General features: G+C 34.0%; 1 protein-coding gene across 4 annotated transcripts in view; it reads right to left on the bottom strand.

Annotated features, from left to right (window-relative positions):
* Window positions 1-18,851, bottom strand: part of LOC126748101 (uncharacterized) — a 54,639-nt gene that overhangs the window by 17,075 nt on the left and 18,713 nt on the right. For 2 of the 4 annotated variants that reach the window (XM_050457099.1, XM_050457101.1), the window contains exons 7-8: window positions 4,183-10,844; window positions 1,727-3,857 (exon numbers count right to left, since the gene is read on the bottom strand). In XM_050457099.1, coding sequence (XP_050313056.1) covers window positions 1,727-3,857; window positions 4,183-10,844 — 8,793 coding nt within the window. Of the gene's footprint in view, window positions 1-1,726; window positions 3,858-4,182; window positions 10,845-18,851 lie in introns of those variants that run through there. The other 2 variants (XM_050457102.1, XM_050457103.1) reach the window with 2 other exon arrangements.

The following is an 18,851-nucleotide window of genomic DNA, read 5'->3' as shown; positions in this document are numbered from 1 at the left end:
TGCTAAATCAAGTAATATGAATAACCTTTCTAGGATAGTTTACGCACATTAAGTTAAAGTACATTAGACATTGACTGTATATGGCATTTTCGAATAAATTAACTATACGTACTTCTTTTTGTTATCTGATGAAGAATACAGGTTTTAAGCGTGTTTCAGATTATCCATTATTAAACTTAAAATTTTAAAAAATATATCTTAATGATTTCAATTCAAGCCTCTAAAAAGAATATAGGAATTTAACATAAGCAATAGTTTTAAAAACTATTCAAAATTATACAAATTAAAGATATAACATAGCAACCAAATAATAAATGCACTGTAAAACCCTTGAATGGAACTGCAATTTTACTATTATTATTTATTTTATTATTTTACGATTATTAGAAGCCTTAATTCAAATTTAATTTAAAATTATGACATTAAAAAAATAAACAGGGTGTTTTCAAAGATGTGTCATATAAAAGTAGCATAATAACAGAATCACATTATTTATTTAATCCCTATAATGAAGTCAAAAGGTTTCCGGTTTTAGAAAAAAATTTTCAAAATTGTCCCTATTTGTTCAATGAACATACAATCTTGCTCAGCGAATCCACGACTCCTTACAAGCCTTGAAAAAAAAACTAAGATGTCCACGAATTAAATCACAGAAATTTTTAATGGGCTCTTGAAGTTCCTTCGGAGTATTTACTGCATATGATACACCAACTCTTTCAAGACCAAGAAATGCGTCCATTGCGCCCTATCCATCTATTCGGCAGCTCATTATTTAGATGTTTAGATCATGAACCTCTCGAAAATGTTGTGGAGCCCCTCATATTCTGTACTACAGATTCTGTCTCACATTTAGAGGAATATCTTCTAATGAATCTGGCAGATTGTGTCGAAGAAAATCTAAATAAATTTCAGCGATCAGTCGAGGTGCAGAAAAGAAAGCTTCAATAAGTATCTAATTTTTCACGCAAGCCCAAACATTTTGTGAAAATTTATGTTGAACATGAGATCTTTTTACAGAATGCGAATTTTCTACGAAATTTTGCAAATAGTTGATGATTTCTTAAAGGAAACCTTTCCACATTTTGAAATTTTTTATGTTTTACTATCTCTTTTATTATGCAACTTTTATATAGATGATTTTTTGGTATCATCTCCTTGTGACGAGTCCTATTTGGTACTCAATTATTTCATTTTTAAGTTGTCAAGCAACGCTTCAACAGCATCTAACTTGCAATTATTAAACGTGCGTAGAAAAATAATATATCAGAACTTTCCTTTTTAAAACTACATAGTTTAAAGTTGCATAAATGTTTAAATCAAATACATGTTAAAGCCTGTGTTAACAGTATGATTGTATAATTTAACTTCATAAAATGTGCATATACCTAATCAATACAAAAAAAATCTTACTTCCATTAGCAGTTCCGTCACTTTCTCACTATATTCATACATACTTTTTTAATAAAAAAAAGTTTTAATAAAAAAAGCTTCTGAAAAATGATCAATATACAAGTTTTGGAAATGGATACGTTTTTAATAGGGTTAATTGTTAGTGTTGATTAGTATTCAGCTGACAGTAAAATACCATCACCTTGTTAATATAGCACAAACCATGATAATACATGCCCTAATTTAATTTACATTTTAAAATGTAAAGTTTTCGATGTATGATTGACTTAAGATAAAGTCTGTTGAACATCAGTAAAATGAACAACAAATATGTTACCTTTAATAGCTTCAGAAACAGCAAATGAAGTCTGTTCGCGCGCTTCATCTCTTTTGATAGCACTGGCTATGACGGAAGTTGCCACACTGTTTGTCTTCTGTATGCTATATACTCCTTTAGTGCTATGAAAATTTTCTTCCGCTTTAGAATCGTGAGATATATTTGTACTGTCAGGTCTATCTACATCTGTTGTTTTTTCCAATTTAATTACTTCTTTGGCTTGGGATATTGTAAAAAATACTTCACTGTTGCTTCCTTTTTCAGAATTATCAATCTTTTTAATGGCGATTGGTTGGCTAAGTGCAACAGTAGCAATAGAATTAGAAGGCAGAATGACAGAAGGCTGAGATCTAACCGTTGCGACATTTTGAGAGGATAATCCGGAAAATGGTTGTAGCGAAGCACATTTAACCGCTGAAATGCCACACTTTTTATTTTGATTTAAAAAACTTTGAAAGAGGAGCATGTTTTGACCGGATCGTGCAGGAAGTGTAGTGAGAATTTTATTTCCTCCCGAAACAACAGCAATATGCTGTCCTCCTTTAACCACAGAAACCGGCATGATATAATTGCCAGGCATTAATAAAGCTGTATTGGGCATTTTCAAGGCTTCACTGATGTTCGAATCAGTTATAATGACGTTTCTAGACTGACCTGTTGCGTCTGAAACAATTATAGGTCGAGCTGTTGATGCAGTCGTTGACATGGGACTGCTGGCATTAGTGGACTCTAAATTCGATTCAGCTGTAGCACTAATTGCAGACTGAGATTGTTCTTCGTCTGTCGTAGAAGGAGGTGCGGTGTTACATCCAGAGCTATCCTCACTACCTATTGTTAATTCGTCATTATCGGTTTCAATAATATTCGGACTTGCACTAGAATTACTACTTTTCTTCTTTTTCTTTTTAGTAGGAGAAATTGTGCAAGAATTTGAGCAGGGATTAGTTGGTGGATTTGACCTCCTTCGGGGGGCAGGCTTGTTGTTAAGATCAGGAGAGTTCCTGAGCTGTTCAGCATATTCAGCCAAAATATCAAAAATTCTTTGAGTAGTATGCTCATCCTCTTGAGGCTTTTGTTGTGGTTTGGGAATTGTAGTTACGGTGGGAGGAGAAGTTTTGACTATAGTATTTTTAATACTTTTACCCTTAGAAGACTTTACTGCTACTTTTGGCACTGTCAATGTACTCACTTGAGTTATACAAGAGCCTGCTTGTGAAGTAACACTAGCAGAGGACAAAGATGGCTGCAAAGGATTATAGCTGCTAACAACAACAACGGGCGATATTTGGGTATATTTCTGAACCTGATTAACATAGGTAAAGCTTATTCTTTGTTGTTCCTGAGAATTTTTGGAATTTGTATCTGGCTGGACGAAATTATTGCTTCTCTCCTTGACTTGATTGTAAACCATATCGAACTCTCTTAATTGTTCGAGAGTAGTAGAGCTCACATTTGGTTGTGGAGCTCTTACATTAGCTGGAATTTGCAACTGAACAGGCGCAACGATTCTGGAACTTGACACGGTTCCAGGTCGGCATAAGGTAATTCTAGTAGCAGAATATTCCTCTACTACTTCGCCATTCTGTTCAGATATTTTTGGCTTTCCCTGTAAAGCAGCGGCTAGTAAAGCGCTCATTTTATTTTGTATAACTGTCTCCTTTACGAGGCTAATCTGTTCGTGGGTGGATCCTGTTATTCTAAACAGCTGCCTTGTGTTCGATCCTGGAGGTATTAAGCTAACAGTTTGTCCAAGAGGAACTTGTCCTCTAAAAATTACATTGCCAGCAATGGGTTGTACACTTACTGGTAAACTTTTGGTAGCAAACTTTTTACTTTCTACTGTTGCAGTCTGCATTTGCAGGCAACTTTCACTAGAAGAAACTACAGGCCCAGTAGGTGAGCTAGTTACAGGGACTTGATAAACAGTTTTTCCAAAAGCTTGTTGAAATTGGGGTAAAGTAGAGCTTTTACAAATAAATTGCAAAATAGTACTGCCTGAAGCAGCACTTGGAGTAGTACTTGTGCTACCAGCCTGTGTAGTAGTTGTCACAATCCTTACGTTAGTACTAACAGTTTTAGTGACTTGCAAGTCTGGTCGGTCTTCTGAATCGACTTTTAATAAAGTAGCGGTCTAAAAAATAAACAGGTACATGTAGCATCTAATCGGCTCTTCACTCTTGTTGCCAAACTAGCTAAGCAATGGATTACGATAATAAAGCTGTGCAAATGATATGAACACATGCTTGGAATACAACATGCCAGGTAGAATGGATAAATCAGAACGATTCATTAAACAAAATAAAGGCAAACCAAAACTGAACCAAAATGTATTTTAAAAATGGTAGTACTACAAACCAGAACCCATTTTTTTTTTTTAAACAAAAAACTAAAAAAACCATTTACCAAAAGGGAACGGGGTTACTACAGCTATAAATATTCAACACCTTACTACATACCTTCGGTTCCCCAATTTGAGATGGCATCTTTTCTGGGTGATTTTGGGAAGTTCCAGGCCTAATAACTTGTTGTGATAGTATATTCACATTGGAAGCCTGCCTGGATACTTGGTCTGGAGTTTTGTGAGGTCTTGGGCCATTTGAATTATGATTTACAAAACTCGACTGATTAATACCAGAAGAACTCACGACAAGCGAATTAGATGTTTTTTCCGCGGGTGATTCATCCGACTTGCTGGCCTTGGGTTGACCAATTCTTTGGATATGAGGAGTAATTTGAGTACTAGTTTGAACATTCTGATCCCCTGTAGATGGTGAACGCGGAACAGAATGTTGCACAACATTAACAATGTGGTTAACTTTTGCAGGTAGTAAGAGCGAATAATCATATAGCCCGGGAACATCTATACGACTTTGATTCAGATTGCTACGACATAGGCTTCGTAATTTAACCTTTGTGATCATACTATAATAATCATCTTCATAAAATCGAAGAAATCCAATTTTCTTTCGCGTTTGGGTATGAAAATCATCAACATTGAACCTGTTCGAATACTGTAAAGGTGTGTGTTTGGGTTTATTTATTGTTTCGAAAATTCTAATATTACTATGTAAGGGATTCATCAAAATTACTTTTACATTCTTCCTCGTTACAAATTCGGGCAATCGATGAAGATTAATGACTAAATCTGGGAGCATCGTTCTACCTCTTGAGAACCGTCTTCTCTTGAATTTTTGTTCTAATTTATAATGCACAACTGACTCACGGAGAACTTTTTTTTTGATTGGCTTTTCCTGATTGGTCAATTTTAATCGGCGTCCCCGTCTACGGTTTGATATTTTAGGAGTGGGTGAGAGAGAATGATTTTCGGAAAATGACCAATTAAACGCCTTTCGAACTAACTTATATTTTTTCTTAGGGTTTTGGTCTTCGTCAGAAAAATTGCCTGAAGAATCCGTTTCCCAATAATCAGTAAATTCTGATTCCTCAGAAGAATCAAGAACAGAGCTCCATCCTTCACTTAAATCTATCTTAGAAATATCCGGTTTCTGATCTTCATTTTCAGCATCAATTTTGGAGCCTAAAATTCGAGCTTCGCGACTTTTAATAGAAGGATTGTTATTAATCTCATTCGATTCTGAACTTGTTTTGAACTGAACAAATTTTTTTTTGCTAATCAATTCATTGGTTACCTTCATTCTTTTCTCTTTACATATAACGTTCTCATTAACATTCAGTGCTGCGTAGTCTGCCATTTTCCTTTTATTTCGAGGTCTTTCACTCGCTTTTCCGTTTTTTTCAGTTTTTTTTGCATCATTATTAACAGCCGTAGTATTTAATAACAAAAGCTCTTGTTCATATAATGGATTTTTATTCTGTTGCAGTCTGCTTTTTTCGCTGGCCGGTTCTACGGCACCCATTAAAGCTTCCCTTCTATTATGTTCAATATTTTGTAAGCTAGTTTCCTGTTGGTCTTTTGATTCTTTAATAAGACCTTCATCATTATCATCAATTACAATAACATCTACTAAATTACGTGTGTCCGACCTTTTTTTATTAGCGAGAAGCACATCTGCCTGTTTGACATTTTGAGAGGCGGTGCTGTTATGCTGATAATTTTTTTCGGTTGCTAAAGTTTTTTTCTTTCCTACGCCAATAATTCCTTCTTTTCTGTTCTTCCTTTTTCTCTTACGGTTTACCGTACGTTCGTTGCTAACCGACTTAACTTCTTTAAAAATTACATCATCCTCTACTACAATAACTTCATCAATCACTTTGTCACTATTGTTAAATTCCTTATCATTGCTTTGGATAAATTCAACATCTGATTCGATATCATCGTTTAATTCTATAATTTCTACGTTTTCTGAAGATGTGCATGTATTTTTTTCTTGATGTAAATCTTTGCCTTTATTATAACTTGGTTCATGTGTGGGACCCTCATATGTGGTCTCAGAATTAAGTTGTGATTTAGTTTTAATAATTTCTATTACTTTAGCATGCGTTAAATTCTGTAAATCTGTAGAACATTCCCCTTGTACCATTGCCGTTTGATGTATAGAAGATTCATCGGAATTATTTTTAGTATCAAATCTTTCAGTTATATGTGTAGAATCTTTGACAGTCGAAAGATTCAAATTTAATATTGGTTCTATTTCTTTTAAAAAGAGGTTATTACCATTTAAATTGGATGAATTAGAATGTAAACGTTTAAATAATTTAACATTGACTAGATCGAATAAATTAGAACAACTTTCACAAGCATTGTGACCTATTTTTGTAGACGCTTCATTCTCAAAATTTAAAGCTAATGTATCATCTAAACGAGTTGTATTCATTTTTTCTAATTCTTGCTTGAATTTTTCGCTTTCCCGACTAATGTCGTCACAAGAAATGCAATAGCAACTTTTAATTCCTGCCGGAACATCCAAATCTCCATTATTCATGATATTTGAAGCGCATTTATCAAGGGAAAATATCTCATTAGATGTATCCCGCTTAAAATTTTTGCACCGTTTCTTACTGTAAGTGGCCACATTTCTTCTCTTAAATGTGTCTTTAGAGAAATTTGACTGTAAATTATATCCTATAGAAGCCACAGGATCCTTGCCAATTTTAGTTGCACCAGATTTATCTTCAGAAGCCTCAAATGAGATTTTCCTACGTTTATTCTTGTAAATGTGTTTAATTTTAAAAGAACAATCTTTATATTCATTGGGAATATTACATTTAAGAGTTACATCCAATTTATTGATATCGGAATGTAAGGTAATGTCATCACAAAGTTGAGTGTTAACACAATATTTCCCGGACGCATCTAGACTAGAGTTAAGCGAATCTTCTCGTTCATCATCATAGTATTCGAGGTCAACAAATAATGGCGTTGTATAATTACTTGGTTGATCTAAAAGTGTGTTATCTAAGTGAGATTTGCCGACATCCTCATATTTTGGTTTATTTGATATATCTGAAACTACACCAAAATCATAACAAGCCTCACTATGACTAAAACTCTCAGTATTCAGATAATCCTGTGAATAGATTGCGGTCTCTATCTTATCAGAAAAAGCCTCTGTTTCTTTTTCTCTTAAAAAGTTGTCTCTCTCTTCGACGGGGCAAATACTAGCCCGACTTTTGATTCTGTCATTAGGCCGAAGTAAAATATTACTAATAATAATCGCCTTTTTATTGGTTTTTGATGTTGTTTGTATAGAAAAATCTTCACGTCTTAAATAATTATCTGATTCTTCGTGTTGCAGTGTTGAAGGTGTATTTGTTGTAGAAAAGATATCGTCATGAGTCGCAGGCTCTAAGTTCTCCATCTCATTTATTTGTATATCTAGTGATTCAGTAAAAGTAATGGGTATTTCACATTTTTCATAGTTGGTTAATAGTTCAGGCCTATTTTCCACACTATCCTCACCCAATATTTCTGATGAATCTACTGTTGGAAACAAACCCTCAGGATCTGAAAGTCCGTAAATATCATCATGACAAAAATACTGGTTATCTAGAACCATGGGTTCCTCACAATGTTTTTTAGGAGACAGTCCGGGAGGCAATGCATAATTGTGTTCAAATGCAATGCTATCTAGATAATCATATTCCGAGTCATTATTTGAAGGGGTACTTAACTGATAAGTCGCAGTGTTTTGATCTAAGTTGGTATTAATGATTTGTCTATTAAAGACCTCATTAGAAGTTGCCATTTGAGGAAAACTTACAAGACCTAAATGATCATTAAGATCTTTACTGTCACTACCGAATAGCTCGACGGAGCAATCTTTGTCAAGAGTATCACAGTTTAAGGGTATAATATTTACAGTTCCTATTTTATTAATTGTTGTGCTAAAAATTTCTGGCTGATCACTATCCACATTAACACCAGGCAACACAACCATAATACTGCTTTCAAAATCGCTAAATTCAACATTACAGAGTGGACTTGAAGCGAGTTCCTCTAAACTTAATGATTCTGATTCATCAAGGTGTGCTGGTTCAGTCAATTGTATATCAGTCTTTTTAGTATCCTCTCCAAAATTACTACCATAAGAAGTTTCCACATCCATAATTTGTATGCAAGGGCAACCGGATGTTGGGTTCGTCCGATTTATCACAGGAAGTAGAGGTTGATGCAACAAATGTGTGAAGTTTGTCTGGTGCGTTGGTTGAAGAAGCATCATTTGACAAGGCAATATCTCGAATAGACTCTTTTCGACTTGTTTCGTTACCTGATTCAACTGCATTAGTAGTAACAAGTGTTTGCGGAAAGGGGTCATTAGCTTTTGGTAAAGTTCTTGTAAGCTCCGCTGAAAGTTTTGTGTTAAAGCTCCTCGTTTCATTGGGCAAATGATTGGCGGTAGATCTACCGAAAGTTTTATTTTGATTAAATATGTTATCTCCGGACTTAGATATAATGTTCGTAATTGTAATTTGCCCAGATGGTGTATTAAATGTTCCGGTTTTGATCGAGTCAACTGTCCGTTGGTTAACGGGTGCGCCGTTTGATTTTTCTCCATAGGTTGCAAGTTTAAGCACTTTTCTAGAAACGGTTGTGCCATCTGTAATTTGTGTACCTCTGGAACTAACATGCATTGGTCGCCCAATTCCGGAATCCAGGGAACATGGCTCGTAACTCCTTGAACGAGTGAGACTGTAGAATTTATCTTTGCACATAGAGGAGTTTGACTGTTTTCCTCGAAAGTTAAATGAGGTTGACTGACCGCTTTTAGAAATGGAGGGTTTCGGCCCACCTGGGAAAGTACTAATGTGTGTTTTGCCTTCCGAACTAAGGGCGATGGGGACCTTGTTTTCATATTTTTCAGAATGGTTGGATTCGTTTGAAAACTTAACTGCATATTCTTCTTTGAGGTTGACGCTGGAGAACTTTTTACCGCCAATGAATTCATTTTTTGCAGTGCAAATATTGGCGGATCCCGATATAACGCTATATGCAATTCTCGAGCACATTTCGGAACAAGGGTTTTTTCCAAGTTTTTGAGTGGCAGGGGGTATCGCTGAACTACTATCGATAGCACTCTTTTGCGCATATCCGCAATAATCATGTCTCTTATTTTTTTCTCTTCTTGATGCAACCGAGTCGCATCCATATTCGGAGACTCTGAGGTTTTCTTTACTGATAGATACTTCATTATGTCCAGTCTTGGTATTTTTACAATGAGTTTTTTTTTGAAAATTTCCTTTCCAGCAGTTGCTGTTGTAACTTTCCTTTTTCTCGTAGGGTAAATATGCGGCTGTATGCCACTGCTGCTGGGCAACATTTTGCACTGGATGCTTGGTAGCTTCTTCTTGCAATCTTTCGTGATACCACTGTGCGAGGACATTTCTTGCGGTAATTTCGTCTGGGTCAGGTTGTTGCTGTTGTTTAAAGTTACTTGGTCTACTTGATTGTGTTGGTCCGCCACTTGCTCCCCAAGAAGAAGCGAAGTGGCAGCCAGTCCGTTTTTTGACTCAGATGATGTTGATGTGTCAGAATCTTTTTCAATATCGTCTACTACTTCGGAGAGGATTGCATCCAATTCGCTTGAGGATTGTTTAGAAGGCATTTGGCCAGAATAATCGACATGTGTAATAGGTTTCTGAGTATATTGAATATTTTGTACTGATATTTTCTTGGAATTATGAGAATAATTGGCACAAGATTGGGTTGTTTTACGAGGGTTAACTGACGCAATTGCATTTAAATTGGAAGTTTGCACAGTAGGTATTTTTTCTACTATTAACTCTTTACTATCAAGCATCTTAGGAACACCAAATGTTAAGGATTTTTTTATTAATTTGGAAACAAACCGGGTGGAAGTTGCCGCAGTTAGATCAGTTCCAGACTGTGCATTAAATTGTACCATTGAAGTGTGTGATGTACCGGGTGAAGTAGTACCATTTAGTAGATGATCATTTATTTCGGAAGATGTGGCCAATTCAGGAAGTATATTATGAGAAGCATGTTGGTTTCCACGCAAGTGAGATGAAACATTTGCAAGCTTGAACAACATTTCATTTTGATCTCTTTCGAATTCATCTTTGTCTTCCTGCTTTCTCTTTTGGCTTGGTCGAAACATTCTTAAACTTTTTAGAGTTTTAGGATCCGATTTGGCTTGTGGTAAAGCCTGGCTTGATTCACCAGAACCATCGCTCCCTAATCCACCAATGCAAGCAAGAGAGGCAGAATCTTCGCCATGCGAAGCTGTTGAACATGAAGTATCTTCTTCATCAGATTGAAATTCAGCATCTAAGTATTGTTCGTACCCCTTCTCGATGCCTGTATATTCCTCCATCGGCTCCTTTTTAATGTGATCAAACATAGAGTAATCAAGATCTACAAATTTCAGTTCAGTAACAAAATTTTTAGTTCTCTCAGGGTCGTTAAGATAGAGAATGCAAAGACGGTATAGATCTTGCCAAGAAAGCGACCAGCTTAAAATTTGATACCTAGGATTTGAAAGACAGACGACTAGGTCGTCACAGAGTGCCTCTGAAATACCCAAAATAGATTCCTGTAAAGCCTCTTGTAAGGGTGTGTTTACTTGACGTCGAGTTGAAAGTTCGGGTTTACACATCCAGTCACCACACTCAGGACAAATCCAAGCAACTTCGTCCGTTGGCAATACAGGCGGATGTAACCTGCATTTCCATTCTAAACCTAAAATAGAATATCGGCATGTACCAAAATCAAATGTACCAAAATGAAAAATAAAAAAAAGTGCACTTTTAACGATTTGGTTATAGCCGTTAATATTAATCATCTATTTTAATACTAAAATTGGTTACTTTAATTTTCTACAATGTAGGTTTTTTTAACCAAACAGTACACGAAATAAGTTATCTGACCTAATACAAGTCTAATAAGAAAAATTACCATTAAATTTTGCGTTTACTTAATTAGCACACGGTGGGCACGTGTTCTCTGAACAATTCAAACAAATACGTATTAAGAGTATTATTCACCTAAAAATTCCTGTTTCCGGGATAACTTTTCTATTTTACAATATTTTTTAATGAAACGTACATATTTTTTTGAGTTGATAGGTGCTAGTTTTTTTAATTTCTAAAATATTGATTTTTTATTTCAAAACAAAAAAGACAAATAAAAAAATTCTTTCATACGTCTCTAGATACATCGATTTTAGAAACATTATATTAAAAAACTAAAATAATTATTATTAAAAATAAAAAAAAAATAATAATAAGCCTTTGAGAATGGAAATACAAAATTGAGGCATTTTTCTTACAATTTTTTGAACCCTCGATAAGTTTAGTATCATTTGGCAACAACGCACCGGCGGGCTACCGTGAATCAAATCAAGAAACGCACGACGCTTGTTCGGCCCGATCTGCGTAAACGGCGGTATCGACTACTGGTCAACAGCAATTCAATATTATGTAAAATTGAAATATTGAATTTTTATATTGAGAGTAATTGATAGGGAGTTCACTTAGAAGTATTTTATTGCGAAGGTGTTCCAATTTTAACACGTTCGTGGACAATGCGGCTATAGCCGTCATATTATTGGCCCTTGTTTTGGACATGACGGTTATAACAGTCATGCATATTCTTGTTAATAAGTAAATGACGGCCTAACCCGTCACAGTGTGCATGTGGTATTATGGGTCCTCAGAGAAAGTGTCCTATCATATACCGCCAAAACATTAAAAACGTCCCATAGAAGACGTATATTTCAACACGTGTATAATTTTTTGCGCGTCGGTTCCTGTATGGTAGTGACGGTCATGACCGTCCGAAATTGCATTTGATTTCTGTTAGTCGTCGAAAAACTGTCGTTGTGCAAGCATCTCCATAATTAATTATTTGTGTGGTGTTAAAAAAAAAAAAAAATTTAGTGAGTATTATTAATTATTTTTTGATTGTTTTATTTAAGATAGGCTAATGGATAGGCTTTTGATATTTTCAAAGACATTTTTTCTGATGAAATTTTTGATATGTTGGGAACGTCTACCAACATTTATGGAAATAAGCTGTACAAATCTAATAGACCTTCTCTTAGAAATAGGCGTATGCTTAAATTTCGGGAAACTGATAAGGCGGAAATTAGCAAGTTTTTGGGAATATGTTTACTTCAGGCACAAGTAAAGGAACCAAGTGTAAGACATTTATTCAGCAACAACTGTTTATACTACCCTCCAATATTTCCATATTGTATGTCTGGCCGTTGCTTTGAGCAGTTACTACGATGTATTAGCTGCTATGAAAGACCATAAGCTAATGCAGATAAGAATTTAGAAAAAAAAAGTTGCAAAAAGTTTCTGGTATGGTTGATTTGGAAGTAAAAAATTTCCAGAAATCCTACAGACCTTATGAAAAACTTTCTTTAGATGAGTTACTCTTATTATTTAGAGGCCGGTTAAGTTTTCGGCAATACATTCCAAACAAAAAAGCACGCCGAGGACTGGTGGAGCTCAAACTGCTGAACCTGGTCCATCACAACAATTAAATAATCAACAAATGTTTCAACATTTTCCCGAAAAAATCCCTGCACCAGATGGATTTAAAAGAAAACCCTATTTTCTACGTTGTAGACTATGTTCAAAAAATAATATTCGAAAAGAAACTTCAGGTGTAAGGGATGTACTGACAAACCAGCTCTATGTCCCATGTGCTTTGAAAGCTATCATAATAATACTTAATTTTTTATTTTTTTTTTCGTTGTTATTTAGGTATTATTAAGTTTTCTTTTATATTTTCTATGTAAGAATATTTTATGTTTTTGTTCTATTTTCGTATACGGTTATAACCGTCATTTGCATATGGATATTGGTTTTCTTTGATATGCAAATGACGGGTATAACCGTCATTAAAAATTTTGACAATATGTGTTTTCATTTCAAAATTATTCCAACATATTAGCCCGAGGGGTAAATATCTGCCCAGAATGTTGTACACCATAATTCCTTTTTGGCTATTAAATCCCATTAAATCACCATAGATTCTTGTAAATCCTTCTAAAAATTCCATAAATCCCGATAAATCCCCATAAATCCAAAATAAAACCTTAGTAATTGATAATTTTGTTTAATATAGTCTGTTTTTTATTTAGTTTTTAACTAGATATTTGGCATAAACACTACTTATTTAGCAATACCTTTATGATTTGGGATGGATTTTCATACAATAAGACGCATTCGAAAAACTATTTTTTTTTTTATTTTTAAATAGTGCCCTTACGAGGTAGAGATATAACAGGTAAACAAACATTTGAAACTAACTAATATCTAAACAGTTTTGCTGTTTCTTTTTGTAACTAATATTAATCTGCTTTAAGACATCTTCACCAATGTGGAAAATATTCAGTTCATTTTCCTCTATGAATATAGGTCCGAAAAAAATATATTGTATTTCTACATTTAATATGTCTTGTTTCCCAGGCCATTTAAACTCATATCGTTTTCGTTTCATTTGTCTTAAAAATGTCATTTCTACCATGGAATTATCTGGATTGCCATCAATATTTCTTAATATTTTTCCAACATACCAACCTTCGTCGTAATATACTGCATAAAATTTATCAATCTCTACTGAAGTTAAAATTACGGATAAACCGAGGGATAAACTAGAATTTTTGTAGGGGAAATCTTTTTGTGCGTTTGCTTTTAGGTTTTTCTTTTCATTTACATTAGTTTCCATATCGATATCATCTTCAGAAAATGTTTCTGTATCAGGACTGTCATCGTATTTTATGATCGAGGTATCTCACTTCTCTTTCTGTATTTTTTTTTATATTTTGATGGAGATTTTGATAAAAATTTTCTTTTGCTTCCTTCTTTTTTAGTCCTTTCATGTCTTCCTGTAGTTCTTACGACAAAACGATTAAGTCTGTCTGTACTAACCCTATTTTTAGTTTCCTCCAGCAACCAACAGAGCGATGACTTTCTAATAATTTTTGATTTATCAGCAATAGTGACTCTGATATATGGACCCTCTTCAATCTTTTCATCCATTAATTTTTGATCATAATTTCTCAAAATAAGGTTATCCATAACTCCAATACGAGATATATCGCATAAATCCTTAAATAATTGGCTATTTGGATTGTTTAAGTCATCGCCATTAAAATCTTCAGTTTCTACTGGTAGAGAAGTAAAATTGTAGTGTTGAAGCTCATTAGGTGAAATCTCGAGTGAAACATTGCATGAATTATCATCTTTAATGTCAATTATATTATCATCTATCTGCATCTCCTCCTCGTCGTCTGGACTTCCATCTTTTACAATGTCTGTTATTGGTGGAATTGCGGAATAATACAAATTATTTCCTTCGACAGAAATGCCCAGTTCTTGCGCACATATTAGAGCGTCTTGCATTGCACGATCTACTGCATCAGCTATCATAGTATCTGTAAAGTTTTTTAGATCTGTAACTCCTAGCAAATTTGTTTCACTCTCGGTGACAATATTAATTTTCTCTTGATGTTTCTTTTCCCTTGGAAATACAATGACATCTTTGAGATCATGTATAATATGATTTACTGTCTTGATTCTATCTAAACGCCCCAAAATATCTTTACCACTGAAATTAACCACTGTAGAATATGTGGAGATCATAGACCTGGTAGTTCTGAAAGTTTGCTCACAATTCTGGCTTCCAAAAAGTACTGTTAGGAACATGTCGCTTCACAAAAGTGGATTTTCACGGATGTTTAATAAAATATTAATTAGTGAGTGGGCATTTAAATCTATACAAGCATAGCAGTTTGATGAGATAAAATGTTCTTCAATTTTGTATTTGTTTTTTACAAGCCACTGACGCCAAATTCTAAGTAAAAAAACGCAGTACCAAATTGAATAGATTCTACTTCTGACATCCATTTTGTGATCTAAAAACGAACTAGTACCTAAGCGCATCAATTTCAAATAGGCAACAGTACCTGAATTCTCTGAATCTTGCTCTAATAAGCTAATAACGTTATTTGAACATATTTTCTCTGCTGCTTTAAAATTCATTTTATCTTCTAATTTTAAATCAGAATATGTCAACAGGTGCTTGTCTTTGGAGTGCTCTGCAATTAATTGTTTCAATTGTTTAGAACTTGCATAAACATTACCGAACTTTAACTTGATTTTAGGGTTAAGCAGTCTAGTCCGTAACTTGGTTGCTATATGTACCGTGTCTTGAATATAAGAAGTACCATCTTCTGTACTATAATTTGCTTGAAACCACCTCCATTTGGATCGTAGCAGGACTGCGGTACAGCACAATTTAGCGCCTTGTCTCATTGCCTTTAAAAGACGTGTATCCCCATCTGAGCCAAAACCCAATACAATAACACCTCTCTCTTTAAAATTTAATTTTATATGCTTTTATATATCTTTTTGTAACATCGGCTGCTGTAAATCTATTATCTGTGCCAAACACTGCAAGACAGTATCCTGGCGCGTTTTGTGATGTGGGTTGGGCCATACATATGCATAATTTGACCTGGTAGCGTTTTTAAAGTGGTCCTGTATTGCTTTTGCAGGTGTTGCTAAAAACGAGTCTCTTGCAGGTATTCCATTTACCAATGGCATAGTAAAACCAACCAACTTATTAGTCCTCAAATCATATTTAATTTTGCTGATTACTCTAGTTGCATCCTCGCTGATCCATAAAACGTTAGGTAAATTTCTTTGCTTCATAAACATACAAATGCCATCATAGTCAAAAAATCCTTCCTCTATGCTTAAAGAATTTTTGTCAATAAATTTATTTAAACAGCTTATGGATGGTAAACTGCCTTTCATATTTTCGTAAAGCGTTTCATAAAGTAACCGTCCACCTACATAAAATAAATATAACGAGAAGTACTCTATTGAGTCATTATATGCATTCCGATATTTTGACTGGCTTGAATTTTTTACAGATAAGTCAAACAACCAGGTCAACAGTTGGCTTGGCAAGTTGGTATGATCTGGACATCTGGGTTCTTAATTGCTTAAATTTGCCTCAAAATTGTCCAGAACAGTTTGTAGTTGCAATCCCATGTCATCTTTTCGTTCGATAATATTCTTAGTATAATTGCTAACTTCTCTTGGTGCGAAGGTGTATTTAACAATGCTATGCATTTTCACGTGTAACTCTCGGTGTAACTCGACAGCTAGCGACGCCGGCGCCTGCTGTTTCAGACATGTTGCCACACGTCAAATATGTTATGCGCATGCGTCAAACATAAACAGATGATTTAAATCCCTTATAAGTCCTTAATAATTCTTTATAAATCCCCATAAATCTTCATAAATCCCCGTAAATCCTCAAAAATTGCGATAAATCCCCAAACATTTTTATAATTCCTTAATAAATCCCGTAAATCCTTTAGAGTGTACACCATAAATCCCCAGATATTAACCCCTTGTATTAGCCCTATAACTTAAAATTTATTAATCCCGCAGAAAACTAAAAAATAAATAAGTGTCCCTGCGGCAACCACCTCTATCTAATGCAAGGAATTCAAAATTATTATTATTATTATTATTATTATTATCTACGCGGTGGAGAATATGAGTGATTTTGCATCCTCTTAGTCTAAAAAAAAACCAGTGTCTCTGAGACATGTTATTTTGTTTATGATTTTCTCTCTACACATCAATTTTCAAGTTATAGCATGTTTGAAAGTGAGACACATATTTTTTTCAAATTAATTGAACTTTGCGGTTTATTTTATGCCCCTTTGATGAAGTTCAAAGTGTGTCTATAATTTATTTTTTTTATTATGATTGCTAAGAACTGTTTAAAGCATATTTAAAGTTGATTAACATTTTTAAAAGAAATGAATTATATAAATTAATTAATAAATGTTTCCCCTTGATAAACTAAAACCAAAAATGAAATCTCCAGTATTAAATTGAAATCTCTATGAGCCCGACATGGCCGCCGTTTCGTTTAGCCCCGAGGTGATTGAAATATATGATTGAAAAATTATAACAAACATCGTTTTGTCTTTTTTATTACTGCGTTACAACGCTTGGCAAACACACTGGTTTAATTAATCTGTAATAATTCTAATTTTATATCAATGTTGTGTAGTGTGAGTGTATTTTTTTCTCATATACTTGATTTTTGTTATGATTAATTTATTTTGTGTTTTATTATCTTTATTTTGTAATTTTTATTTTTAGGCTGTACATAATAAATTAATTTGTAATATTAATGTAGTGCTGGTAATTAAAGTACATTACTATCATAACTTATTTTTTGTATTTTGATTGCTAACTAACTGCGTTTTACTGGCATATTTGGAAGTGAAACAATTTTTTTTTCGATCTATAGGGTTGCTTCTACCCTTTTTTTGACGGGAGTCACTCACATGTCTCTAATGTATTATTTATATATTGATTACTAAAAGCATTTTTAAATACATATATTTGTGATACTAATAACCTCCTATTTTTTATGAATAAATTAAATCCGTCAATTTGAATAGTCAATAAACTTTAAAATTACCATAAGAACAAGAGGATATTTTGATTGAACTAATACAAAAATGTTATTTTATTTACTGAATCAAACTTCGTGAAATATCAAAATACACATGCGACTTGTAAGTAAGGAAACGCAAAGAAGTCCAACCGCCTGCAAACTAAAAAATCCACGAATCGGTTCCTCATGACGAATCTCGAGCGACATTGACCAATCTGCTGTGAGACGAACAGCGTTCTGCTTCGCTTTAGAGATGGGTTGTTGCCAAATGCTCACCCTCCCGATAAAGCGCGTTAAATCCATTTCGGGCAAAGTCACGTGCTGATGATTGCTCTTAAGTGGAAAAACTTTTCTGGTGCAGATATTCTATGAAATCTTCAATTTAAGGTGACAAACGTGTTGTCATTTGAATTAAAATGTGTTGTTGGGGGCACAAACAAAAATTTGCGGTTTCAGATGTCTTTTTACATTCGCAATAAAACTTTCCAAACTAACATATGTGTATAATAAATGTCGTTAATGGCATTTGGAACGATTTTGTTAAATATTAAAATACGAAACATTGGTATTAGATATTACATTATTTTCAATTGAATAAAAAGTATTCAGAAATATCTGATGTATGCAATTATCAAAAATACTATACTTTTGTAAAGAAATAAATGCATAAAAGTTCATACTTATTTACGACTTTTAAACTTCTTGAAACAAACATAATAGAAGAAGCAAAACATTGGTTACACAATATAACACATATAAAATAAGTACATGGTCGACAGCATTCTTCGGTGTTCAAAACTAACGTTGTGGACCGTTTCGTTAAAAACAAACCCCAGCCGCTTCTTTGATTTGTGGCCATATGAACTCAGTTTTAGACTCTTCCGTTGCAAGCTGTGCCTATTTCTGTACCTATTCCCCTTAGCCTTGTTTTTGCGGGTATGAAAAAGGGTGCCAAAATTGTCATTTTTCTTCTGCTTTTTCCTTTGTCAATTATTCTTGAATGGTATAATGTTCTTTATTATTATAACACAATTCTCTTCTGACCATTCATTCCTCATGTTTTTTTTCATTTGAAAGAGAAGCAAGCCGTCTTCAACAGATCCATCATCAGAACCAATATGTAAAAAATTGCGTCTTTTCTGAATTTTTGACAAAAAAAAAATTCCAATCTTAATGACTTACATAGGTGATAATTATTGAAAACATTAAGAATACTCTCCTTTTCGTTTGTCCATAGTTGAA

The sequence above is a fragment of the Anthonomus grandis genome, chromosome 22 (genome assembly GCF_022605725.1).
Source record: "Anthonomus grandis grandis chromosome 22, icAntGran1.3, whole genome shotgun sequence".
Classification (NCBI taxonomy): Eukaryota; Metazoa; Arthropoda; class Insecta; order Coleoptera; family Curculionidae; genus Anthonomus; species Anthonomus grandis.
This window is presented reverse-complemented; position numbering and strand designations above follow the sequence as displayed.